General features: G+C 42.7%; 2 protein-coding genes across 5 annotated transcripts in view; both read left to right on the top strand.

The window, feature by feature from the left end:
* The window catches only part of cntfr (ciliary neurotrophic factor receptor), a 259,028-nt gene that overhangs the window by 197,978 nt on the left and 33,724 nt on the right, over positions 1 to 27,326 (top strand). For all 4 annotated transcript variants that reach the window (XM_034229505.1, XM_034229504.1, XM_034229503.1 and 1 more), the window contains 2 exons: positions 15,347 to 15,464; positions 17,264 to 17,430. In XM_034229505.1, the coding sequence (XP_034085396.1) occupies positions 15,347 to 15,464; positions 17,264 to 17,430 (285 nt within the window). The remainder of the gene's footprint in view (positions 1 to 15,346; positions 15,465 to 17,263; positions 17,431 to 27,326) is intronic.
* Positions 19,849 to 23,277, top strand: LOC117554909 (WD repeat-containing protein on Y chromosome-like). Its single transcript, XM_034229501.1, is given in 3 exon segments — positions 19,849 to 20,824; positions 20,827 to 21,531; positions 21,534 to 23,277. Coding segments are annotated over 3 exon segments (3,267 nt in total). The 5' UTR covers positions 19,849 to 19,860; the 3' UTR covers positions 23,132 to 23,277.

Genomic DNA, 27,326 nt, shown 5'->3' with positions numbered 1-27,326 from the left:
GCTTAAAGAAAAACTCCCAGTTTCACTAAGAAGATTACTTTTTAATGAATGAATCACTCGTGAGTGGCGCGCTGTTTCTCAACTATCCTGGCAATCTTCACTAGCGCTGTCGAGACAAATAATAATGAAATATGGGAAGAATGAAGTAGCATGAAAGGAATGCCTGGCCTCTCATAAGCTTCTGGATTCAATGCTACTAGTTTTTGCAGAGGTCTGGTGGAAGTTAAGCACACTAAGGACGACTGGATAGCATAGACATATCAATATGAAATGTTCGACAATACAGCAAATGCATAGAGTTGTTATAAGTAGTTTAAGCATAGGGATGTGTTTTTTGTTTACACTTATTCTATTTAAAGCACCTCCCAACCTTCATTCAGGACGTGAATGAGCCATACTATGAATATTAAAGGAGTAGAGATAAAAGAGAGAAGCAGAAAAAGCAAAGAAATAATCAGAATTTGTTAAAAAAATTGCAGGGATTCAGATGGGAAAAGGGACAGAGAGACACGTGGGATGGTGCACTGGGCAGTGAAAGAATTTGCTCTCCTGCTAAGAGATAATAGGCGTCTCTCAAAAGACAAACAAACTCCCAAGCTGCCATTTGGACTCTGAAGCTACATTTTTTATTAAAAAAAGAAAGAAGACCGCATGGGATAAGCGTTTTGGGAATGGAAAAACCGTCCAATTCAAAGTCGTGTCATCAGGTCAAAACTCAGATTTCTACACACACAAATTGTATTGTATCTGGCCCATCAGGTGATTTTTGTTGTGCAGAAGGAAGGTAGGAAGAGGTTGAAAAGTCAAAACAAGGTGACGTGTTTAGAGGTGTGAAGCCGCTCGGGCAATCTTGTTTGATTTCCTGTGAAACGGGAGCTGTTATTCCAGAGCTTTGAGAAAGATTTGTGATTTCAGGTGGCTAAGTGAGCATGTGTGCATGAGAGAGTGAAAGACAGGCCTGGGGGGGGGGTGATCTAAGTGTCCAGGTATAATGGCCGTCTTCCTGTGTCTGACCCTGAGAGCAGCAGAGGTCAAAGCAAACCTTTCAAAAACCTCTCCTTTCATACCTCTTTGCAGTCCTTTTTAAAGAATAACCCCTGTTTTAATACAGTTTGGATCACATTTTTAAACATTTGGCAATCTGCCTTTTAGTTTTGATGAAATACATGAACAATATACTGCAACTTTTTTTATTTGTTGTGGTTCCTTTCACCTTTGTCTTTTACTTATCAACTCCTGATGCTCTCATAAGGTATTCATCCTCCTTTAATTCATTCATCTCTCACACACGGCTGTTTCCAATTGGCCCAGAGACATTCCCGGAATGCCGCGTGTGTGTGTGTGTGTGTGTGTGTGTGTGTGTGTGTGTGTGTGTGTGTGTGTGTGTGTGTGTGTGTGTGTGTGTGTGTGTGTGTGTGTGTGTGTGTGTGTGTGTGTGTGTGTGTGTGTGTGGTGTGTGTGTGTGTGTGTGTGTGTGTGTGTGTGTGTGTGTGTGTGTGTGTGTGTGTGTGTGTGTGTGTGTGTGTGTGTGTGTGGCTATTTGATACAGATAAAATACAAAAAGAGAAGGAGAGATTTGGCAGTTGAGAAGAAAATACCTACAGACGAAATGTAAACCAGAATCAAAGGAGAGTAAAGACTACTGGGTTTGCATGGGTTTCAATTATTATGCTGCTCATCAATTTATCTCAGGGATTGTGTAAATCAAATCAAATCAAGTTTTATTTATATAGCACATTTATAAGCGATTTTTGGTCGAGCCAAAGTGCTGTACATATAATAAAAATATTCTACAGTAGAGACACTTTACAGCAAATACAACAGCACAGATTGTTCAGAATATCAGTTTGAGAAAAACAACACCCTCTATCCTATTCCTAAATCAGACTGGTGGTTATTTATAATCAAGCTGAAGTAAAGGGCAAACCAACACACAAATCAGCCTATTGATCTAAAGTACTGTTCCCATAAAACTGAACTGCATTGTTAATTATGTTTCAAGGAAGACCTATTTATGCTGGGTCAAACCAACAAATGACACAATTCTGAAATGAAAAGATTCAACTTCAAATGTGCATCCATAACTTGAATGACTTAACCAACACACTTATTTAAAGCCAAACCATTATTTTATTACACCTAACCAAGTGCTTTGGTTGCTTTTTTAATTTGTTTTCTTGCAATGTAAAACATGTAATACGTGTTTAAAACATTTGGACGTTTATTTGGATGAGAATGTTATATTGAGAGTTCCACAAATATATCCCAAAATCGAATGGTTTGTCACGTCTCTGAGACGCATCTAGAGATCCAAAGGTTTATGCTAATAATGAAAGGCACTCTTTGGATCATAACTTGGCTCTCAGACATACACATACTTTTCAAATGTATGCACTTTACAATTCAATTCAATAACATATACATAAAATTGCATATTCACAGACAGTCCTCCGCACACACACACATAGACATCACATGTGCGTTTGGGCTTGTTGGATGGCTTAAGAGTGCCGGGTAAAGATGTTACACCACAATTGCATTACCGTTAGCCACGTCAGCTGGTCTGGACAAAAAGGCACCACAGCGTCTCAGTTTCTGTCTTTCTCTGACGTTGTCCTCCAGTTTTATTTACATTCCTTCTTTCTCCCATGACATATGACTCAGCTAATCTAAAATACAGTGAGCCCCAGCGTTGGCAGGGACGAGTCCATCGGAGACCAAAGCCATCTGCCTAAAATAGTTATGCCACTCTACGCGGCACCAAGAGGGTCCAGATCTTTCCAGCAGGATTTTTAATATGAAAAACGTGATTTTTAAACCAAATGAGATGAGCATGATGGATAGACAGACTGATAGATGGGCGGATTGGTTGGCGGTTGTCCCTTGGTTGGTTTTTCTTAACTGTGTTCAGCACAGATTGTGCTAGGTTGAATTGATTCCATGAATGTTGAGGATGAAGGATATGAGTCAGGGTCAGGGACAGTTGCAGTTTTTAGTTTTTGGGCCAGTTGTTTTTGGGCCAGTTGTCTAACGATGGTCTACCATTCGGAGGGTGTCGCTGGTTCCATTCCTGGCCCTTGAAGTCAACATGGCAAAGTATTCTTGGGTAAGATACTGAACAAAACATTTCTCTGTGACGGATGGATTTGTTGGCGGTCCCTTGGTTGGTTTTTCGGCACAGATTGTGGTTGGTTAAATTCATTCCATAAAAGTTAAGAATGAATGGCAGCCCGAGTTAGGATTGGGACCCAGGGACATTTGTATTTTTGAGAAAATGTGGCTCAAGAGTTTTCCACCAATGCTTGTCTACCAATGGTTGTACCAGTCGGAGGGTCGATGGTTCGGTTTTTTCTCACGTATTGTAGGCACGGCTAACAGTTATCTGTGCTTTGGATAATGGTAAGAAATGTAGTGCAGTGTGTTTCTGTCAAGGCCAAAGACAGTTTGAACACCATAAGCCCGATTGCATTTAAATAAATAAAATAAAAACACAAAAAGAAACAATGAATGAATGTAAAGAAAAGGCATTCATTCTTGTTTTCATAGCAAGATAATCCACTACAAACACGTGAATGCGAGCGCACACATAGAGATGCAAACGGACAAACACACACAAAGCAACAGGGAGGCTGCTAACACAAGCAAATAGCAATTACTACAGCGTCTGCAGCCTAGCAACCAGGCCACTGGATGTCATTGTCCCCCATTGTGTGTGTGTGTGTGTGTGTGTGTGTGTGTGTGTGTGTGTGTGTGTGTGTGTGTGTGTGTGTGTGTGTGTGTGTGTGTGTGTGTGTGTGTGTGTGTGTGTGTGTGTGTGTGTGTGTGTGTGTGTGTGTGTGTGTGTGTGTGTGTGTGTGTGTGTGTGTGTGTGTGTGTGTGTGTGTGTGTGTGTGTGTGTGTGTGTTGTTGTGTTGTGTTGTGTTGTGTTGTGTTGTGTTGTGTTGTGTTGTGTGTGTTCTTCTGCAAGACCCAAGATGTTGGTGTGACAGGTTGAGAATGGTGAGACTGCAGGAGAGGAAGTGGCTTATAGGGAGTATAACTTAAGAGTAAATTATTAATATATATGTATTCCAACTAAGACTGACTATATTACATCATGACTTTGATCAAGCTATCTAATTGATTCAAAACTAAGATCCTATATTGATTGGTGGTAAATGGTACTCAATGTTCTGAGATTGTGTTGTTATGCTACAGTAGCTGACGCAGCACCTGAGATCACTTCCAAAAAGTTTTTCACGTTCTCAATATTTTACGTTTAACGTTATATTTGTTCGGTACACTTTGGTACACATGTGTACCGAACCGAAGGGCCCGTACCGAATAATTTCGGTACGGGTACGTATACCGTTACACTCCTAATATACAGCAATATTTTACAAATGAAAGACACTTTTTTCCAACATTTCACTGTGACTTAAAGTGACATATTAGAGAGAAACGATTGTATCATGATAAAAGTTGTACATTTTAGGGTGATTGAATATTCTCTGAGATAATAAAGTAATTAATTTACCAGTCTTATCTCAGATAATATTATAATTTATCTGTGGTAAATGTAAGGATTTAATCTCTAAATATGACCTTGTCCCCCAACGCTGTATTTCCTTTATTTTTCTATTTGCAATGTGAGCAGTTAATACTATGACACACTAAATAATAAAACATATCAATCACATTTTAAATATGTGACTAGAAGAAACCCCAAAGAGATATACTGCTCTTAACAAATGTTTCTGCCTTAAAGCCATGTGGCGAACCATAGCTTGTATGGATTTCTTTGCATTGGCATTGTATTTTATTTAAATGCAATTTCTACAGATTCAACAGGAAACATGCATTCATCTTAACAGAAAAGGTGTCACTTTTTTCCCGGCTTCATTATGATTTGTGAGCCGTAGTCTACAGTAAAGTGAGTCTCTGACCTATTACCATTTCAAAGTCACCTGTGTGTTTCATGAGGCTATCAAAGAGCTCCTTCAAAACCACATTCAGTGTTTAGCAATTCAAACCAGATGATGAAAGCGCTCTGATTCAAATAACGTGTATTCATGAGCAGAGTCCTGAATGGGTCACTGATAGAGGTAGAGTGCTATACCAATAAAGGACAACATGCACAATGTTGTTTTAATTAAAACAACAATGAAAACTCATCTCTTTCGACTCCACTTCGAGCGTTAGAACTATTAACGAAGCACTTTTATACTAATAAAGGACTGGCTTACCTAAAGCCAGTTGAGTAGCACTTGAAATGTTTGGCTCTATGAAACCTGATGTACTTATATGATTCTGTTTTCTTCAAGGTTGTGTCTTCCTGGTCGAATGTACTTATTGTAAGTCGCTTTAGATAAAAGCGTCAGCTAAATGCAATGTAATGTAATGTAATTACAATTTGGGTACTACATTATTTGATATTCATTCTGTCTGATGCATGTCTTAAGTTTCTCAAGGGCACATTTGTAGTTTGATGAAAGAATGCCGTCTTGTCTATTCTCTCCATTTTTTTTTTTTCACGTATTTTCTCTTCCCTCAGTTTCTTGCGTCCTTTTTCCCCTTCTTTTTTCCTCTCTCATATCACACATTGCCAGTAAAACCACAACTACGTTTGTTGTCTATTTATTTTGGGACTTAATTCATATAATTGCATTGACAAAATTAATATTAATTTGCAAAGATTAGGCTTAAAAGTTGAAAATGAACACTAACCAAAGTCTGACTTTTAAGGGAATTTGTAATTGATGCCAAACTTTATTTTGAGTTGCAAACATTTATTTTCCATAAATGGTGTCACTTCTAACAGATAAATGACAAACCAAAAAAATGTATAAGATTGTACTTGCTATAATAAAAACCTTTTATTAAAATACTTGTTGCTTTTTTACACTCGTTTTTAGAGAAATGTGCAATGTTGAGGAAATAGAATTGTTTACACTGATAATCCGTATCAGAGGATTTTGAGTTGTTCACTGTTTCTTTAGACAAGGTCATGATTAAAAAAAGAAGATAAACCAAAAACATGATACATTTGGTCACATGACTTGTTCTGAATAAATTCACATTTCCTGTTTTTCGACATCTATAAGTGGTAAATAACCCAGACATCTGAGTAGCATTTATTGGGCAAAGTTTACTTACTCCTTTCTTTTATGCTTGGCTTTTTAAACCATGATATACAGCTGGCATTTAGATGTCAACACCTGTCTTCCTGTGCACATAAACCCCTTGCGTTATGGGGGTCATTTAGTATTGACGGTGCAGACCACGTTCTCACTCCTAACAAACCTCGTCCCTTCGGAGGAGCCCCACAATATGAACCCCCCTGCTAGGAGCCTCAACGGTGGTTTGATTGACACCGCTCACACTTGGCAAAATGAACTAAATTAAAGGGTCAAATACTCCAGGGTGCAAATAAACCTCTCCAAACATCGCTGCTGTGAACACACAGTTGTGCGCATCCTCTTGTATTTTCTCTAATGCTTTTTCCTCTCTTGAATCGTGTCTATCATTCAACTTCTCCATCTCCTTACTAAGCTGGTTTGATTGATTATGGCCACAAAGCTGATAGGAATACCTGCAGCTCTGGTGTGTGTGTGTGTGTGGGGGTGTGTGTGACAATGTGACATGACTTTGACTGAAGCTCTCAGATGATGAGCCAATGGATCGAGATGGCCCCAATTAGTCTTTGATTAATTGAGTTTGGTTGTATGTCGTCCCTGGAACCTCATCGTTGACGTTATTGACAGGCTAATTAGTTGCTGTGGTGACTGCTTAAACACAGCAGGATTGTGTGTGACTCTGAAATGACCCCAAGGCAGCCAATCAAGTGTGTGTGTTGTGTGTGTGTGTGTGTGTGTGTGTGTGTGTGTGTGTGTGTGTGTGTGTGTGTGTGTGTGTGTGTGTGTGTGTGTGTGTGTGTGTGTGTGTGTGTGTGTGTGTGTGTGTGTGTGTGTGTGTGTGTGTGTGTGTGTGTGTGTGTGTGTGTGTGTGTGTGTGTGTGTGTGTGTGTGTGTGTGTGGATTGATACAACTTGAGGGGTGATCCCAAGATGTCTTGATATCACAATTGCAAAATAATTAAACGGGATGCTGGTACAACGTGAGAACGATTTATCAAGGCATTGTAAACCAAAAAATAACTCGTTATTGTGTTTTTCATCAAGAAAAACTGATTAATGATCCAGAGGGAAATGTCAGCATCCAGGGAAAGGCTGGCAGAGGTCAAAAAAGGAAAGGAAACACTTACTGTACTTAGTGCTCCAAACAACACTGAGTGCCCCTAAAACTGGCTGCAAATGAATCACCTCAAAAGGCATTAGTGGAGGGAGAAATGTGATCGGTCATGGGTATTTTTCTGGGGCTACAGGAAGAAAACTCATCGCAGAGGCAATAGTAACACTTAAATGTGTTGTAACAGAATAACTCTCCATCTGCTTTTTGTAACTCCCTCTCATTCCTGAGGTATTGCCTTTCCTTTCATGCTGTTTTCTCCACTTTTTTCCTACACTGAGACCTTCTTGCTTACTTTTGTCACAAAATACTTTTAACAATCAGCTTCTAAATCCATGCTCATTGTTATTTGGCCTATTTGTAGACGGTTGGTTATTGTTGCAGCATCACCTGTGTTTTTTTTGTGACGTAAAGGAGTGAACCCATTAGTTCACTTATTCTATGTTCAAACCAAAGTGAAGGTAAAACCAACCTCTTGTTAGCCAGAGTAATGTATTTCTTTCAATTAATGATTTTTTTGCAAAAAGATGAAAGTTTAGTAGCAGTCATTGTGCACTCCAGATGCAGTATAGGTATTAAAATGCTTCTACTAAGTACAACATTTTGACGATGGCATACAAAGGCCATTATGGGATCAAATTAATAATTGAAGAGCTGGTGATGGGGGGGACATGTTCTCAGAAAAGTACTTTCAAGAATATAGTCATACATTTCTTGTTAATGTACCTCTTTACTTTCAGAAAATACCAGCACTTTGTAAATGTACAACTTTTTCTTGGATTATAAACCCGCTCCTCTGGCTCTCTATTTCATAATTGGCCCAAATTTCCCCTAATATCTATTAGTTTGATCTTATCAGTAGTTTCCAATTTGGTGCCAATATCTTTCTTTACACGTCAAAGTTCTCATTCATAACACTCCGTTCGATGTCTCACTATGGGATGCGCCTCATCGCGGAGCAAACAGAAGCATCAATCTCATTACGCCAATCCTGATTGGCTGGAGATCTTGACGTCAGCATCAGGGAATTCACCCCCTATAAGTAGCTTGCGCCACGACGCATGCGTCATTCAAACACCTCTTCTCGCTTCAGAGCACATCTCTATAGTAGCCGGACAAGCTTAACGGTCCACAGACTGAACCCAAATATAACCATTTCGGTCGACGGGCACTCGCCGGCTACTCCTTCTGCTTCGCAAGAAGACGGTAATACTAACGCCAGTTAGTATTGAAATCGACCTCGCCGTTCTCTTTCCCCGGAAAGTAAGGTGGGTCTGATTTTTTCAAGCTAGCAACACACCTGTTGCTAGCTCGCTCCCTCACTATCGACACCACGGTAGCGAGGACGTTTTTTCTTTTCTCTTCCCCACGGAGGAGGAAAGGATTAAAGGAGCATACTGTCACACCAGTCAGTATTCTCCGGGAATAAAGGACCTACACCGTCCTTTTCTCCGGATTAAGGACAGGGTGGTAACACCTTTTTTCTCCCAACTTACCTGTTGAGAGCGGGTCCTCTCCATGCCACGAGGCGAACAAGATGGACGCCTCTCTCCCTCACACCAGAGGAGTCAGGGACTCGGTGGCTCGACTCTGCGGCTGCGGGTTGAAGATCTCGGGCACAGACACACACCAGGTCTGCTCGTCCTGCCTCGGGCTGGAACACGCCCGAGGCGCTATCGACAACCCCGGCTTGTCACCGTGAAGAGCCTCCGCCGACGGCTAGCACGCCAAGCTAGCCTGTCGGAGCAGGACCCCCCCATGTCCACTGACCTGCCGGCCGGCAGTCAAGACGCGGGGGCGTCCGCTGTAGAGAGTGAACCCCTCTCCGTGTTGGTCTGGGGCTCATTATCTGTGATGGCTGCAGAACCGGAATCCCGCACCCTGGCAGGCCGGGACCCGGTGACGGCAAGACACGCGGGAACGGGACCCCACGCTTTACCGAGCTGGGGCTCCCGGTTAGACCTCACCATGGTCTCACCCGCGGAGGATGTCCTCGAGCTGGACTACGATGAGGACGAATAGGACGCCTCGGTGTTCCTCCTGTCCGAGTCGGATGAACATGAAGAGGACATCTTCATGTCATCGGCTCAGGCTGCAAAGCCTGGAGCGAGGGCTGCTCTCCCGGGCGATAGCACACCAGCTTCGCCCTGTCTGAGCATGGACCTGCAGGCCGTGTGTAAACGCGCCGCGGCCAGACTCGACATCCCGTGGCCTGAAATGGCCAAGGAGACCTCCAGGTCCCGCTACGAAGGGAAACATTTTCCCCAAGCAGCGCGGACGAAGAGGCAACTCCTTCCGGTCTTCCCGGAGATTTTGGATGAGGTGTCGGTCTCGTGGAGAGACCGGCCCTTCAGCAACGAGGTCCCAATCCAGGGTGCCTCCTCCCTAGACTGTGACGGAATGGAGAAGCTCGGCCTGCTCCGCATACCGCCCATGGAACCGCTGGTAGTGGCCCACCTCCTACCGAGGATGGGCCCGTCACCAAGCAGGAACCCCACGCTGCTAGCAAAGTCGGACCGATTTCAGTCGACACTGACTGAACGGTCCTACAAAGCCGCAGCGTTGTCCGCCAGGGCCCTGAATGTGTCCTCGCTGCTAACCGCTTAACAAGCGGAGCTCTGCGAGGACCTGTCGGGTAACCCGGGGGCAGCCACTCTGGACGAGATGGCAGCGGTCACGGACATTTGTCTCCGTGTCCAACGCTGCGCCGTCCAGGCCACGGGCAAGGCAATGGGGATCATGGTGATGCAGGAAAGAGCGAGATGGCTCAACCTCACCAACCTCCCAGACCGGGAAAAGGAGGATGTGCTGGATATGCCCATCGTTCCCGAGGGAATTTTCAGCTCCGATCTCGCCTCCATGCAAAGGAGGTATGAGTCGAAAAAGAAGGAGGACGAGGCACTCCACCTCTGCTTCCCTCAAAGGGTCCAGCCGCTGCCTTCGCAGCAGCAGTCCTTCGCCCAAGCTGCCTCGAACCCTGCTCGGTTTAAAACACCGAAGACGCAGAGGTCGCAGCCCGCCCAGAGTCCCCAGCCCAGGCTGGAGACGAGGGCGAGCTGGCCTAGAAAATCTCCGGTTCCGGCTGCAGCTCAGGCGCAGCCAACCCAGAATTTCGGCCAGCAGTCGAGGAAGAAGAAGCGAGCGGCGTGACAGCCTCTCCTTCTCCCCTCTGTGACAGCTGGAAGTCCACGGTTCCCCAGCTCTAAATGTGTTCCCGCCGCCTCGAGAGATGCCTCAACACCATCCTCAAGTCCGCACAAACACATGTCACACATTTGTTGATTTTTCTGTCATAAAACATTTGCCGCTGACGCATCCAGGCGTCAGGCCGAGGGCGCAGCTCAAAAAAATGAAAAGAAAAACAATAAAACCAATAAACAGCCCGTCAACTGTTCCCCTTCTGAGAGCAGCTACGGCATCTCTCAAAAGGCGGATTACAGGCGGGTCTGTGAAGGCACCACCGCCACGCGCATGCGCAGTGCCGGCTGGGGCTTTAAAGGCACCACCATCACGCGCATGCGCAGTGCCGGCTGGGGTTGTGAAGGCACCACCGTCATGCGCATGTGCAGTGTCGGTGGGGATTGTCGAAAAGAGGCACCACTGTGTTCAGACACTAGAGGGCCCCATAACACAACAAATAGAGACTCAAGAGGGGAAGAGACGTGACATCTCCAGGAGCATGCAGTGGAAGATGCTCACATCATCTGCTTGGGTTTTCAAGACAGTAACACGGGGCTACAGACTCCAATTCGCTGTCACCCCCCCTCGCTTCTCCGGCATTCTGCATTCGCAGGCCCGAGGAGAGTCAGCCCATATTCTGGAGAGAGATTCTCTCACTCCTAGAAAAGAGGGCTATATCTATTGTACCCGCCGAGCAGAATCAGGGCGGCTTCTATTCCAAGTACTTCCTCGTTCCCAAACGGGGAGGGAACGGAATTCGGCCAATACTTGATTTGAGGGCTCTGAACAAATATCTAAGAAGATATAAGTTCAGAATGCTCACTCACACATCTCTGCTGCGGCTCGTGCGACAAGACGACATCAGTCGACCTGAAAGATGCGTATTTTCACATCCCAGTACATTACCCACACAGGAAATATCTGAAATTCGCATTTCAGGGGATCTGTTATGAATACAGAGTACTCCCCTTCGGTCTGTCTCTCAGTCCAAGGGTGTTTGTACGATGTACGGAAGCCGCGATAGCCCCGTTAAGACAACAGGGTATTCGCCTGGCGACCTACCTGGACGACTGGCTGCTTCTCGCACAGTCGGAGCAGGAGGCTGTTACGCAGACAAATGTCCTCGTAAAGCACCTGCTCAACCTGGGTTTCATAATAAACACAGAGAAGAGCATGTTGTGCCCCTGCGCAGACTACTCTTCCTGGGTTTACGCCTGAACTCGGTGCCCTTTTCAGCTCGCTTGTCAGCGGAAAGAGTGAAAGCTTTCAGAGCTTGTCTCGCTCTTTTCCAGCTGCGCAAACATGTTCTCTTCAGATCATGCCTGCGATTGCTGGGGCTCATGGCGTCAGCCATCCTGGTCGTACGACTGGGACGCTTACACATGAGGGAGTTTTCAGCGCTGAGGTGGCCGCCCTAAAACTAAACCCCACTAAACCATGGCGTGCGGAGAGTGATGGTTACTGTGAAATGCGTAATGGCACTGCGCCACTGGCTGCACCCCGACTTTTCTAGTACGAGGTGTGCCTATGGGTGCTGTCCTTTCACGGAAAGTGGTCACCATGGACGCATGTCTGACAGGTTGGGGAGGTATTTATGAAGGTCGCCCGGTGAGGGGTCTCTGGAGCAGAGACCTCCAACAGGCGCACATAAATTACCTGGAGCTATTAGCGGTGTTTCTCACCCTAAAACGCTTTCTGCCTTTCCTCAGGGGACATCACGTCCTCGTGAGGACAGACAATACGACCACAATATCGTATATTAACCGCCAAGGGGGTTTGCGTTCTCTCCAGTTACACACACTGGCGTGCAAACTGATCCTATGGAGCGGTAGGCGTCTCCTCTCTCTGAGAGCGACGCACGTACCGGGAGTGATGAACCTCGGGGCAGATCTACTGTCCAGAGGTATACCACTTTATGCAGACTGGACTCTACATCCAAGGATTGTGAGCCAGCTGTGGGTGCGTTACGGCAGAGCCGCGGTGGATCTGTTCGCATCGAAAGACAATGCTCAGTGTCAGCTGTTATTTTCGATGCGCGATCTAAATGCACCGTTAGGCGTGGATGCACTCGCGCACGATTGGCCCCCGGGCCTTCTGTACGCGTTCCCACCCCTGGCTCTGATACCCCCAACTCTGGCCAGAGTGAGAGAGCAACGCCACACACTTATCCTGATAGCTCCGGCACTGGCCAGCTATGTACTGGCTAGCGGAGATATATCAGCTGCTGTGCGGGCAGCCATGGCAGCTCCCACTATGCAGGGACATACTGTCCCAAGCGGGGGGGCGATCTTTCACCCACACCCAGAGCGCTTGGCTCTATGGGCCTGGCCCGTGAGTGGTACAATCTGAATACAGTGTGACATGAAGCTGACCCTGGCAGCTGCCAAGCGAGCCAGTGGCACTCATGCACTATCTGTACAGTCTTCATGCACTCAGTTCGCCCCAGGGCAAACAGAGTGTGGTTGAAGCCCAACCCTGCCTTTATCTTAAGGCGGTTGGTTCAGGTACCACATTTGACATTGAGGCATCCTCCCCGCCACTGTATTCCTCCGGGGAACAGCGGCCAGATTTGCCGTGTCCAGCCCGTGCTTTACGCACGTACAGGGACAGATCAAGGGTGCTTCGTCATAATGACCAACCCCTTGTGTCCTGGGCTAACCCTTATAAGGGCAAGCCTGTTACTAAGCAACGGCTCTCCCACTGGTTTGTGGAAGCAATTGCTTTGGGGCTCATACGAGTCAGAGTTCGCAGGCACCCTCGGGTCCGCAAGCTCTTTCGACTCAGGGTCTGGCTGCATCCTGGGCTCTGTCCAGGATGTCTCCCATCCAAGACATTGGTGCAGCGGAGAGCTGGTCCTCGCCGCTCACTTTTGTCCGCCTCTTAACAGGCTGGACATTCTGCTCCCAGTGTGACTCAAGCAGTGCTGGACACCTGGTTGAGTCAGAGCTCCAGCCTGTTAAGTTCTGGTTGGTTTGGTGATTTTCGAGATAAGCTCGTCTGACAATACGGGAGCTACAATTTCCCATAGTGAGACATCGAACGGAGTGTTATGAATGAGAACTATAGGTTACTTACGTAACCCCAGTTCTCAGAGTAACATGAAGTGAGATGTCTCACCAGACGGCCCTCCTTGCTATGGTGAAGCGAGAAGAGGTGCTTATTTTGAATGACGCATGCGTCGTGGCGCAAGCTACTTATAGGGGGTGAATTCCCTGACGCTGACGTCAAGATCACCAGCCAATCAGGATTGGCGTAATGAGATTGATGCTTCTGTTTGCTCCGCGATGAGGCGCATCCCATAGTGAGACATCTCACTTAATGTTACTCTGAGAACTGGGGTTATGTAAGTAACCTATAGTTTCTGTTTGATTTACTTTGTTTGGCAACCAATTTCCAAGGAGGGATTACACCATCCTGACAAATGTATTTTTCCATCTCGATCCAGATCAACTTTCAAGCCATTTATGGAAAGAACATTCAGAAAAATTATTTCATACTATATTTCATATCATACTATTTATATCATACTGAGCATAAGGGTTACATATATCTACTGTAGGTAACCTCAAAACTACTTAAAGAACTGAATAGCTTGATTTAAATATATTTGTCCATGCTGCTTAGAGCTAGAAAAGACTCCTCATTAGTACATTGTTCTGAATTATGTTCACCTTTTTTCTGTTCCCCCCCATTTCTGTAAAAACATTGGGAGCTATCATTTTTCCCACAGGGGAGACAAAGCCCGCTCTAAAGAGCAGCAGTTGTTCCCATGTTCACACTGAATGGGTATGTGGCTTTTAAAGAAAGGATGACCCACCCCACCCATTCAACTGTGGTGTACATTACTGACTATAAATAAAGATTCAATTATGTGAATAGCTGTTATCAGTCAACCAATCACATCAGGAGTATATATTACTCACTGGCCGATATCCAATATGTAATCATAGAAGTCCAATGCCAGCCCCCTATATTTATAATAAAAGCGATATACTGTGTAAAATAAAATGCAATTTTTTTGCAATCAATAAAAGAAAAGAGTTTTAGGGAACAGAAAAAACATTAGCGTTGGAAAATGATTTTTAAGTACATATACACATTGTGGGATTGTGGGAACACTGTACCCTCACTGTCTGTCACATGCAGCAGATAACCAGGGTTAAAGGGTGAGACGGTGTGGGGAGAAAGAGGGAGTGGTAGACGGGTGTGTGGTTGACTAGCCACGAAGAAAAGACCCTAATCTTAGAGGAGGCCACAGTTGGCGTAACATCACTTTTTCGGGCCAACCTCTTTATATTCTTATGTTGCTCTACCACTCGAATATCCTTTCTTTCTAAACGCACCATCTAACCTTCCTCCCTCTTTTTTTTCTTCCTCTTTCTCTCCCATTTCTCCAGATCGGTTCTGCTTTAGTCATTTTCATTTAGCCTAAATCGTTTAAATTAGATTGAATCGTGACAGAAATTGCTTTCCGTTGGTCACAAATATTCCAATACTCCTCTCTGTGAGACGCCCCAATACTCAGACAAATTAGGTATATTCTGACCATTTAAAATATGTTCCCCCTCGGGTGCACTGCTTGATTCCCCCCCTCTTTGAATCTATCTTCCATTCATTTGTGTAATTCAAAATAATTAAGATACATTAAAAACAAATGCATACAGGCAATCAAAACACAAACAAATTAAACGTATATCTAACAAAACATAACCAGAGCTTAATTAAAGTGGCGGTGGTGGAGTAGCTGGGATGTTCATGATGAATTTTTTGATGAAGAATACATAATTCAATGAGGAAATATCTAATTAGCCACAGCTGCTTTGCATTTTATTCCTGTGATCTGCATTACTCTGATACGTCTTTGCTTGTATTCTCAATTATACTGTGCTGTATTTGTTAGCTAACTGTCCTCCCCTTCTTTTGTTTTGTCCTCTCTGTAGTTCCCCCCCGAGAGCCCACAGTCACATGTCGGTCCAACACCTACCCCAAAGGCTTCTACTGCAGCTGGCACCAGCTCCACCAAACGTTCATCCCCACCACCTTTGAAGTGGACGTACAGTAAGTGCATAGGATTCATGTCTTTGTGTGGATTTACATATACAATATATGTCTCGATATATCGGTATGACATGCAAGAACTAGCTTAGTTAAAGGTGGGGTAGGTAAGTTTGAGAAACCGGCTCGAGATACACTTTTTTTTTTTTTGTCTCTTAACATCCGATAGCAATGAATATCTTAAGTGCTTTGACCAAAAATCCATAAAAAAATTCATCTGTGGAAGCTGTAGCGCTGTAAAAAGCACGACCAATCATCTGAGCCGGCCCGGCTAAAGTAACTGGATGGCCTACCTGCCTGTCAGCCTTCCATCTGTGCACAAACGTATCTCGTGCCCTCATTGGTCATGTGCGCGTTCGTGTGTGTTGGAGGAGGGGCTCTGTAAGGAAGTGGCACATTTTTTCCGGCTGTGTATTTTCAAATTCTAGCGCACTCAAGCTGGTTTCTCCAAAATTACCTACTCCACCTTTAAGTGATTGAAGAACACTACTATAATTCACACATTGTCCTCTTTCAATCACGTGAGCTAGCTTACCTTTGCTAATGGTCTGTTATGCTAGTTAGCTTTTATTTTAATGGCTTCGTTTTCTAGGCACCATCAAATGTAGGTCATTACGCAATGCTTACAGTTGCCCTACACATTAGTATAGGCTAAGTTTACTATGCAGCTTAATTTAATATAAAAACAGTAGGGGGTCTCTGCTCCATCTTTCTTTTTAGCTAAACGCGCCTTGGCTTGAAAAACATTAAAAAAAACCTGGCTTAGAGGGCAACACTTTAAATTAAAAGACCAAAAATGCCCAACGAGAAAAATCAATTTTGAGATAAGAAGGAGGGTGTTATAATAAAAGTGACACCTCTCTCCCATGTCCAGGCAGGATTTAACAGTAGCTGGACCTCAGATACTCACACAAAATGTGTGGATGGAGACCCGGTATAGCTGTCTTCATCAGCTTCTCTTTGATATTCACAGATCACAGAGTCCCACAGCTCATGCCACAGCAGGTGGACTCTGTCTTCGTTAATATTGTAACACCAACATAATTAAGTTTGAATAATAATGAGCCGGTCAGCCATCCAGCCATTTCTGTCCTTTTTACCCCAAGAGAACATCTATGATTGTAATTGTAAACACTCTTGCGTCAGGGCTCCTGAATTAAACCAAAATGGTTAAATATTCGACTATTTTGTGTGACTGTGCAAGTTAAAAATTCCCATAACAACATTAATTTCAGTATGTAATGATCATAATTAATAGTGCCCCAATGTGTGCCTTGTGACGCGCGTCGCATGACCATAGCGTAGTGAGTAGTAGAGAACCTTACTAAACTATCCATATAAACAGTACCGTATCCCAAAAATGATGCAGTCCAAACCGGTTTATATCAAAAGCAAAACAAAGGAGTGTAAGTCCAATAACAACTTCTTCAGGCGTAAATGTGCCAATGTCTTTAGACCTTGGCACATTTAAGCCTACAAACCATCGAAGAAATGTACAAAAAGTAAAGTTCATACTGGCTGGATTCCAAACTAAAGTCCTGTCCTGGTCTGTAAAGCAGGAAGTATAGTCAGTGTTTTAGTGTTGGAATTCTAAATTATACCCACAGCTTTGATGGAGAACACCCACTCTTCTTAAAAACGTGAACTATTCTCTTTATGCCCTTCCACACCAAAGTGTATGAAACTTCCTTCAAGCTGAAAACTCACAAGCTTATAAAAACTTAGAAGTAAACCATCCATCTCTCTCACATCAGTCCTTATTTTTCACTCCTCTTACCCTTTGTATTCCCTCTCCTCTCCAGACACAACCAGCGATCACTGGAGGTACAGAAAGATCCGGACCACAAGAATCGCTGTCGTGTTCGTTTTCCCGAGGTCTTCTCCAGCTTCCCGTACAAAGTGAACGTGACATCAGTCAATGCCTTGGGGAAAGCCTCCACCACCATTTCTTTTGAGGAGTCCAGTATAGGTAAGATAGATGGCATATCATTTCGTGGTATTGTATTGGATGTTTGTGACACCTTAATACAAGAAAAGCTTGCACATGTTTATTTTCTGAGGAGGTTTTAAAGGCTTTGATTTAGTTTCTGAGCTTGGTTCAAAGGGTGCACTTAAAGAAAAATGTTAGACATTTTCACTTTTCTTAAGAGTTACCAAACAACACTGTGCAAAGTTCAGGGACAAATCTAAGATATTTTTCCCACACAGATTGACAATTACTTGGCAATGAAAAATAAGGACTAAGAGTGTTGAGGCGTCTCTTGGAGGATGCCAACCCTTGAGCAATGATAATGCGTTTGTTTGACCACAGATGACTGATTTCATTGACTTCTGGTTCCCTTCGGAGATGTGTTGTGCTCGGTGCCAGAAAGAAAATAGAGATTTCAATAGCCAAATAAACATCACCCATGTGAAGGAGAGTGCACTGCTTTTTTGTGTTGCTTTTGCTTTAACTTACAGTATAGGCCATTAGCGAAAATCCCACTGACTGTGCACCCCTGTCATTACTGGAGGCACTAGATAATACACACACTACCTCTGAACCTTTTGTGCAGCAAACACTATTTAATTGAGGCTTGGACGGGATGTGACATCAAAGGTCTGCTTTCTCACTACAAGTGCCAAACACAAGCTGCAGTATTAGCACATTTTAGTAATACTAAATGGAAGAATCAAGCATTAAAGTTAAGTTAATGAATTGGTTATTTTTTTAAATGATGGCATTCGCGGTCATGTGGTAAGTCGTTTTTTAAAAATTGCAGTTTGGATTATGGAGTTTTGTTCACTTAGGCTGCAGAAGGTTACATAATAACAAGCAAGACGCTTATAATTCATAAACAACTCAGGCTGGAAAGCAGTGAAGAGGAGAAATTCATTTTAAAGAAGGAATGAGAAGTACTTTGAAAGATAAGGGGAAGTGCTGCCAGCAGTCCCCGGCTCTGTCGTATTGCTCAGAGCGCGATATGGGTGTGCATGACGCATAAACACACACAGACACAAACGGGGCTGCGAGCGATTGTGTGCAGTGTGCCGGTCGACAGGTTGGGGTATTGAAAAAGTGTGTGTGTGTGTGGTGTGTGTGTGTGTGTGTGTGTGTGTGTGTGTGTGTGTGTGTGTGTGTGTGTGTGTGTGTGTGTTGTGATGGTGTGTGTGTGTGTGTGTGTGTGTGTGTGTGTGTGTGTGTGGTGTGTGTGTGTGTGTGTGTGTGTGTGTGTGTGTGTGTGTGTGTGTGTGTGTGTGTGTGTGTGTGTGTGTGTGTGTGTGTGTGTGTGTGGTGTGTGTGTGTGTGTTGTGTGTGTGTGTGTGTGTGCGTGCTAGTCTGAGTGTGTACACAAGTAACCAAATGAGGCAGTGACATGCTCTGCCAAGCCCCGGACACAGGACTCATGATAATGCTAATGCTAGCCGGATTAGCGCCCCGGCTGAGGAAATATCCCTCGACTATTGGTGATAGCAAAACACCCCACTGCTCCTTTCTTTCCCTCTGCTTTATCTCCCTCTGCTTTCTCTTTTATTCCCACATGCCCTTCGTGTGACTTTGTACTTTTTGTAACTGTCCCCTAGCCAAAGCTTTTCAGATAAATGTAAAAATGCCCGTTTTGTGTGACAAATGTCTTCCATCCACACTGTAACCACACTGTAATTGTTCTAATTTATGTCTTTAAGTTTGCTTGTAAGCTTTGAAAAGAATGAAATGTCTACTTATTTGATCCTTTTCTGGGCACTTTTTCACTTTAATTTTAACAGAGGACAGGGTAGACATATGGAAAAAAGGAATGACATGGAACATGGTCCCACATGTGCTGCTGTAACCACTCGGCTAACGAGGCGCTCCTTGACTATATATTTGAGTTAAGTTGCATCTAGCTAACAAATAAATTGTGTATTGCAACCTGGTAGTACAGGTAAACTTTATGTGGTCTTAACCCATGCCGTTACCTAGCAACGCAATTCTGTTGAACTATTTATCAACAGAATTCCGTTGCTAGGTAACAGCATGGGTCATTCACTCCTTATTGAATGACATCAGAACGTCCTGATGTCATCAAAATGATGATATCATCTTGGCTTTTATGCTAGGTTCCGAGCTGCTGCAAGGTTAACTGCATTTAGTCATTTGAGACTCGTGAGAAAGTCGTGTTTTGGACGACATACATGCTTTTTTGAATATAGCCAGGTTAATATACTTTATAATACCAGGTGAAAATTAACATTATAGGCCTACAACAGATCCAGAGCTACACATTTTTCTAATTTGACACAAAATCACCTACACTCATTACACATTTAAGTGTTTAATTGATTTCAATCTAAGTAGTAATGGCAAGTTATGCATATTCAGCAGAGGAGGACCCTAGATGAGAATGCTACAATTGCTGAAGGAAATGCCTGCAGCAGAATGTTTTCAGCGCAACAAATACCTGAAATTGTTGCATTATTTGAGGAGGCAGATGAAGATGGTGGTGGAGGTTTGGATATGGAAGAATTTTGTGTTTTGTTTGAAAAGATGTACCCCTCTGTTAAGAAGGAGGAACTTACAGTCCTACATATGCAGATAGATACCAACTGTGACGGTACAGTTGACCTGGTAGAGCTTTTAGACTTCTTAATAGCTAAGGGCAATGCATCGGCAGGGTTGGACTTTAAAAGACCATTCCCTAAACCTGTTGAATTTATACCTGTGGGTCACTATAAAGAAATTGTTGGTGTGATCTTCCGTCCCTTCGAGGACGTCAAACCTGATTTTAGTTTCAGAGAATTAGACGAAACCAGCACTTACCAGAGAGGCCAATACATCTCTGTCAGCTCCGATGGTGTACTCACCTTCTGGACGGACCGCTGTACAGATCCATTCACCATACCTCTATATGTGAAAGAAAATGCACTTCCTTTTTCACACCACAAGAAAATGTCTGTTAATAACATGCAGTACATTCAAGAATTGAAACAGCTGGCTATCTCCACCTCTGACAGAGAGCTTTTATTTTATGACTGCTCTGAAATACCCTCGCTTTTTTCAGTTAACCACACTCTGATGCTAGAAGAAAGCATTGTCAACACCATTAACTACTGGTCAAATGGCACTAAAGCAATGTTTGCATTTGGTGATGTACAAGGGTTTTTGACTGTTTTCATCTCCTACAACGTAAAGAAAAATGGCCTCTTCAACCGTGGCGTATTTGAAAAAATCTCTCTGCATGATTATCCTACAGTATACATTTCCAACCTTCTAAACAACCATTCAAAAGACTTTCTTTGTCTTAAAGTCTCAATTTTGAGTGACATATGCAGCCAGATCCAATACTTTCCGGATCTTAACTCATTTGCCATTTGTGGAAGTTTATCCAAGACAATGGTCCTGGCTGCCTACCAAACCCACCCAGAACCACTTTTTCAAAATCAATCTTTAAGAGCAGTGGAGATGAGGGGTTTTTCACCTGTGTTGAATACTCTCCTTCTGCTGAGTTATTGTTGACTGGTGGTACAGATGGCTTACTACGGTTGTGGTTACCCCACAAAAGAGACACCTGCCAAAAGTCTTTGGTGGGACACGTCAGGCCCATTACAAACATTGTCGTAAACAGAATGGACCGAACTGTCATCACTTTATCTGATGACAAAAATGTTCGTGTTTGGTCTTTGAAGAGATTGGAGTGTAAGCAAAGCATCGAGATTCAAGGCATGAGACCAGCTCGTATCTCCAGTATGTGTTACAACATACTTAACAATGATTTAGTTCTGGCTAACACAGATCTAGTCAAATATTTTGGTAGGGGAACAGATGCTTTTAAAGAAACATTAACATCCCATGACAAGCCCCTGTGCAATGCTCTCTATCACAGCATTTACAAAAAGGTTGTCTCTGTTTGTCGAAAAGGTGAGGCTACACTTTGGGATGTCTTAACAGGAATGGCTGTCATGCAGTTTCAGGTCACTCCATATGGGGGGCACACTGCCATTGCATTTGATATACCACAGCGGAGACTAATCACAGTTTCCAAGGACGGGAAATTAAAACTGTGGAACTTCATCACTGGAGTTTTGCTTGAAGAATTTCCTGTACCTTGCCAAGTGAGGTGACAGGTATTGTCTGCATGGACGATAGTGTGTTTGTGTCGGGAAGGAACTCCAACAGAATTTGTGTCGTGGGTTTGGAGGGTTATGACAACATATTTTTGGAACATGATTATTTAAATGACATTTGCTCAATGGATGTGCACGACAACACACTTCTTGCGGCCTCTTGCAATGGAAATATTGTAATGTGGGATGTTGAATCTAGGGAGGTTCTCTACTGGCTGAATGGCAGTCAGAGCCCTCGAACTTACATTGCAACAATAACAGGCAGGACAGGGTGTTTGCCTGATGGGAAGACACACAAAGAAGAAACTGGAAGGAAACACACTGATGTGAACACTGGTCCTATTGTTTTATGTTTAAAGACAAGGGACGTCAATGTGCACACAGCCACACTGCTGACTTCTGCCGATGGCTTTATAAGTGCCTGGTCGGTAAAAAGCAAGGGAGGTTTGTTAGGGAAGTTCAGGGCAGTGAATGATGAAGATGCAATCATTACCACGATGTCCACTGATGTCAATGAAAAAATATTGCTGACTGGGGATAGTACCGGCAGGATTTGTCAATGGGACATTCAGAGATTTGGATTTAAAGATAAGGCAAACACTGGGCCATTCGAAGACATAAGAGGGTGGCGCGTGTCATTGTGTCCACCTCCTCTTTTGGGCACCTGGCAATCTCACCTCTCAGGGGTGGTGAGTGTTCAGTTTGATTCTGATTGTCAAAAGATTATTACTGCAGGGTTGGACTGCAATATCCAGCTGTGGAAAAACACAGGTGACCACATTGGATTATTTGGGAAAGATGAATGGGATGCTGATGCAAAGAAAACTACACAGAAGGTAAGAAGACCAGTGTTAGCAGGGAAGGGAAACCAGTTACCATTTAAGTATTTCAGGCCAGAAAGAGAATTGAAGAAAAAACAGGAAGATGACCTCGACGACATAAATGATGAACTTCCTTTCCTACCCCGGGATGATCTAACTGATAAAGAGATGGACCGTATCTATAGACGGTTAATGAAAATACAACCAAGTATTGACACAATACATGAGAAGTTCAAACAACAACAGTCCATACGCTCTGCCAAGCAATGTGATAGTGTGGTCCAGCAGGAGGCAGAACAAGCTTCTAAAGTGCAGCTCATGAATAGTAAAAGTTCATTCAGACCACACCCGCCTCAGAGCCCGCTCATCAGTGGCGAGACAGCAGACCCTGATTTGAAACAGCCTGGATCTAAATATGGCCGTGTGATCAAGCATCAGAATAAATACCCTTTACAAGGCAGGGTCCTAACACCTTGTCCACCTGACATCGTGCCAAGCCAGCAGCGGTCTAAGCTAACAACAAAGCATTCACTCTTGCCAACCATCCCGAAAGGTGTTCAGCGCGCACATAATCAGACCCAGTTCAGGCCACACCCGCCTCAGAGCCCGCTCATCAGAGGTGGCAGCAGCTTAAAAACAAGCTCTTCCCAGACACCTCGATTACGTTTACCTCCACTCACTGAGAAAGTACAGCTTACCACACGTAGCCGGCTACAAACACCATTTCCAATTACAGGCCATAAATTAACCAAAATCAGGGATTAATTTCGGGTTTTCCGGCCGCTACGGTTTCCTCCCGCATTTATGTAAATAGAAAAAATGCATCCTTTTAATTACCTTCTGCAGATCAAAATACATCCTCAAACATGTAGTTTTACTTTCTCAAAAACAAAATTATGGAGATTTGTATTATCAGCCAATCAACTGTTTTCACATAGCATAACTGTTTGTCTAAACTTTATCAAGCGTATCATCTTATCTCAGCTTTGATTGTCATTTTGGGTTTTCTCCGGGTACTGCGGTTTTGTCCCACATTCTAGTATATATAAAAAAAAAAATACTTTTCATGACCTTCTGCAAGATTACAATACATCCTCAAACATTTAGTTTTTACTCTCTAAAGAAAACAACATTATAAACATATGTGATGATCACAGATGGCTGAATCCACCATGTATGTAGCAGTGCACACAGTGAAGGTGAACACACTTTACCTTTTTTCAGAATATGCTCCACTAACAAACATGGAGTTGTAAAAGCTCTTAATGTTCTTGCAGCATACACTTAATACCAAGAGCTCTGGATCTTTTAAATAGGGCCCGGTATTTATAAACTTGTCAAAAGATAATCTTATGAATGATTAAATAATTTCTGAAATAATACAATAATAAACCAAATTATGAAATAAATATTGTGAAATGTATACCTACATGAATAAATAAATAAAAGCTGTTAATCAAACAGACATTTATGTTGATCTACATTTATTATTTTATGTTTCTGTAAATGAGTCTTATGTATTATCACTCGCGAGAGACGAGCCAATGCCACGTCATCAGAGGACTACGGAGGAAGGCCCGCCCCGTCTACGCCAGCCAATCGATGATGAAGACTAAATACGAGTGTGAACGTATATAACCAGATGTTTAATATAGAAACAGCCGTTTTTATTCTACAGATTTGAGAGACAGCTGCGCTAAGTGGACTGTCTATCACTGAAGTAGAAAAGACCTCGGCCAAGTACTTCTGCAAACTTATTGTATGACTTTATTTATAAATGCTGTTTACTTGACGAGAAGCTTCCTGAATTATGTTCAGCTACTCTACCTCAAAGTAATTACACGCAACACCCCCGACCCTTCTTCCGAAAATACACTTTTCAGTAGCTATAACATTGATTTCTATTCCATTAATGTATGTGCCCACAAAGTGGACTGCACTGGAATTGAATGTTCTATTTTATCCCTGCAAAGTCTGCTTTTAAATTGTGCTGTGCCAAAAGTTAAAATTTCAGGTGATGTTCGCTCTCAGGTTGGAGACATACTAGAAGATTATTCAGCCAGTGAAGATCATATTTGACCATCTTGACAAATGCAGGCCAAATCCTAATGTTTTGGCAAATGTTATCGGTAATGCGAGGGATTTGCATGACTAATTTTAACTACCTGTGAGACAACCCAGTCTAACGGCATTTTGTGTTTATAGTCACGACATTTAATCTAATGATTCGTGTTAGTTTTAAATCACGAGCGCAATGTGCAAAGTTTGCAATATTATCTTAATGAATCGTTTACTCTATTTTTGTTAAAGTATAATACTATTGCTGCTTTACACTTGAAGAAGATCAGCATATATTACAGTAAGAAAGCCTCCAAAAAGATAGTATGAAGTGTTCAAACTTTTCAAAATCACTGCGGATGTATTCTTGCGGTGTCCGTCTTCTTACTTTTTCCAAACTTTCTTAAGTGGTCTCACATAGTTTGCCTTCTCTCACCCTCCTGTCTATCTCCCCCTCCCCTCATCTCCTTCTTGTTCCTGCATTGTTAAAAGTATTTCTCACGCCATTCTAGGTTGTAAGCCACATTCATTATTGGGGACAACGAGGCAGATCGTAAATAAATAAAAACAATTTCATGGCTTTCCTGGTGCACTTCTGAATTGTGAGTGGGAGTAAGACAGATTCTCAACTGTCCTTGTTCATCCGAACCAAAGCTGGGACGAAATTAGATGAGATTGTGTGTGGTGTGTGTGTGTGTGTGTGTGTGTGTGGTGTGTGTGTGTGTGTGTGTGGTGTGTGTGTGTGTGTGTGTGGGTGTGTGGTGTGTGTGTGGTGTGTGTGTGTGGTGTGTGTGTGTGTGTGTGTGTGTGTGTGTGTGTGTGTGTGTGTGTGTGTGTGTGTCCTCACATGTGCATACTGTGGGTAACTACAAAGAGAACCCTCAAGGAAGCTCCAGACTCATCAAATGATAACTTAAGCTTTCTTGTGTCAAGATGATCATAGGATAACTGATCTTTAATTGTAAAGGCTTCTACAGTTAAAGCCTTTCTTGTATGGATTTTCTTTCTTTTTTTGGTTAACTCTGACATGAGCCCACCTAAGCATGATTAAGTACTACATTATTCATTCACTGTGAAGAAAATGAATATAGTGTAACCTAATTTCAAAGGGGGAATGTAGCTGCAGTGGCTTTTCATCATCACCATTAAGTCATCTGTCACTTTCATCCTTTGAATTTACTGGATATGAAATGCTCATATTCAGGTTTAATGTGTGGCTTCTCTGTGGAGGTTAAAGGGGAACAAGGTGTTTTAGGATTAGACAGGAGACTTAATTCAATAAAAGTGAAGATTTGAATAACAGCTGGTTAAAAATATGTTGTTAATTAATAAATAATACCCTGGTTCTAGTAAAAGTATGCCTCACTTTTACTTATAAATGAGATTACCAAATGAGTGGTCAGGATTTATATTAGATGTATTGATGATTGGGCTATCTGGGTACAGGCCCCAAGATCCAGCCCTGCCCATTATTCACCTTAATAATGTCAGTGAAAGAGACATGTGTGAAACAGAAGTCATTCAAAATGACCACAAAGAAACATGAAACAGCTGCAAACTAATCTTGTCTTAGTGTTATTGCATGATGTTAAAATGTGTTTGCCATGCATTTAGTAATGGATTGTAAACATTTGAAATGTAGCATTTCAGTGTTTCTCAGTTACACGGTTGTTGTTTTAATAAATCAGACACTGATAGTGCAGCGCTGTACTGTACCTCTTTATATAGGCATTTTGTCCCTAACAAATCGTTTTGGCGCTGATCAGGGGGTACTTGGCTGACATTGTTTTTCAAAGTGGGTACATTATTGAAAAAAGTTTGAGAACCACTGGTCTATGGTGTCAACCACAGACCTTATTTCCAGCTATTTTCCTAAATCCTATGGAGAAATTGTATTGCTTTTTTGTCGAAGGAACCCATGCGCAGCTTACTTCCGGGTTTTAGGACGCGTCACTGTGGCACTCTATTAGACCCATATTGAGCAGAGCATATTAAGACCAAAACTCATGTACAACAACTTCCTTACTTGCAATAAATAAGCACTAATTAGAGGGTTGAGGAAAAACTCTCAACTAATGGCCTATTACTTCTAGAACATGGTCATGTAGAATAAGGCATTAATAAGTGTTTTATAATGACTAATAAAGAGCCAATATACTGCTAATATGCATGTTAATTAACAACTAGTTGATGGTTAATTTGTGTACCTTAATATAAAGTGTTACCAGAAACACAAAGCAACAATGAAGAGACATCAAATGACTCCAAAGAAGAAACAAAGCAACTTCAAAGAGACACAAAATAACTTAAAATAAATATGAAATGAACTCAAAGAGACACAAAACAACTACAAAGAGACAAGAAATAAACACAAAACAACTACAAAGAGACATCAAATGAACACAAAGAGACACAAAACAACTACAAAGAGACATCAAATGAACACAAATAGACACAAAGCACAATAGTGCATGAGCGGACATTGCCGGCAAGGTATGACCCCCCCCATATAGTCTGTAGTTTCGAGATATGATCACATGCTGTAGTATGACTGTAATCTATAATTTATTTTTGAAAGAAAGACAACCTGATACAAAATGGCCGAATTTGAATCTAGGATATTCAGCTTCTAGTCATTACATTATGTGTGTGGGTGATTCTGTGCAATCATTTTGTTTCGAGGCTCAATTAGGAAGCTAATTCAGTCATCAAATGTATGTGCTATACCTCTGCCGTATAGGGATGGGTATCGTTAAGGTTTTAACGGTACTACTATTTTTATCGACACCACTTATCGATCCGGTCCTTTAACGGTACTCTTATCGGTTATTTTAGATTTTAGAATAAATAATATTTCACATCAAAAGAAACAACAGTGTTTTAACAAATCATAATAAGTAAT

This window comes from Gymnodraco acuticeps, unplaced genomic scaffold (assembly GCF_902827175.1).
Source record: "Gymnodraco acuticeps unplaced genomic scaffold, fGymAcu1.1, whole genome shotgun sequence".
Taxonomy (NCBI): Eukaryota; Metazoa; Chordata; class Actinopteri; order Perciformes; family Bathydraconidae; genus Gymnodraco; species Gymnodraco acuticeps.
The sequence above is the reverse complement of the archived record's forward strand: the minus strand, read 5'-3'. Positions and strand labels throughout refer to the sequence as shown.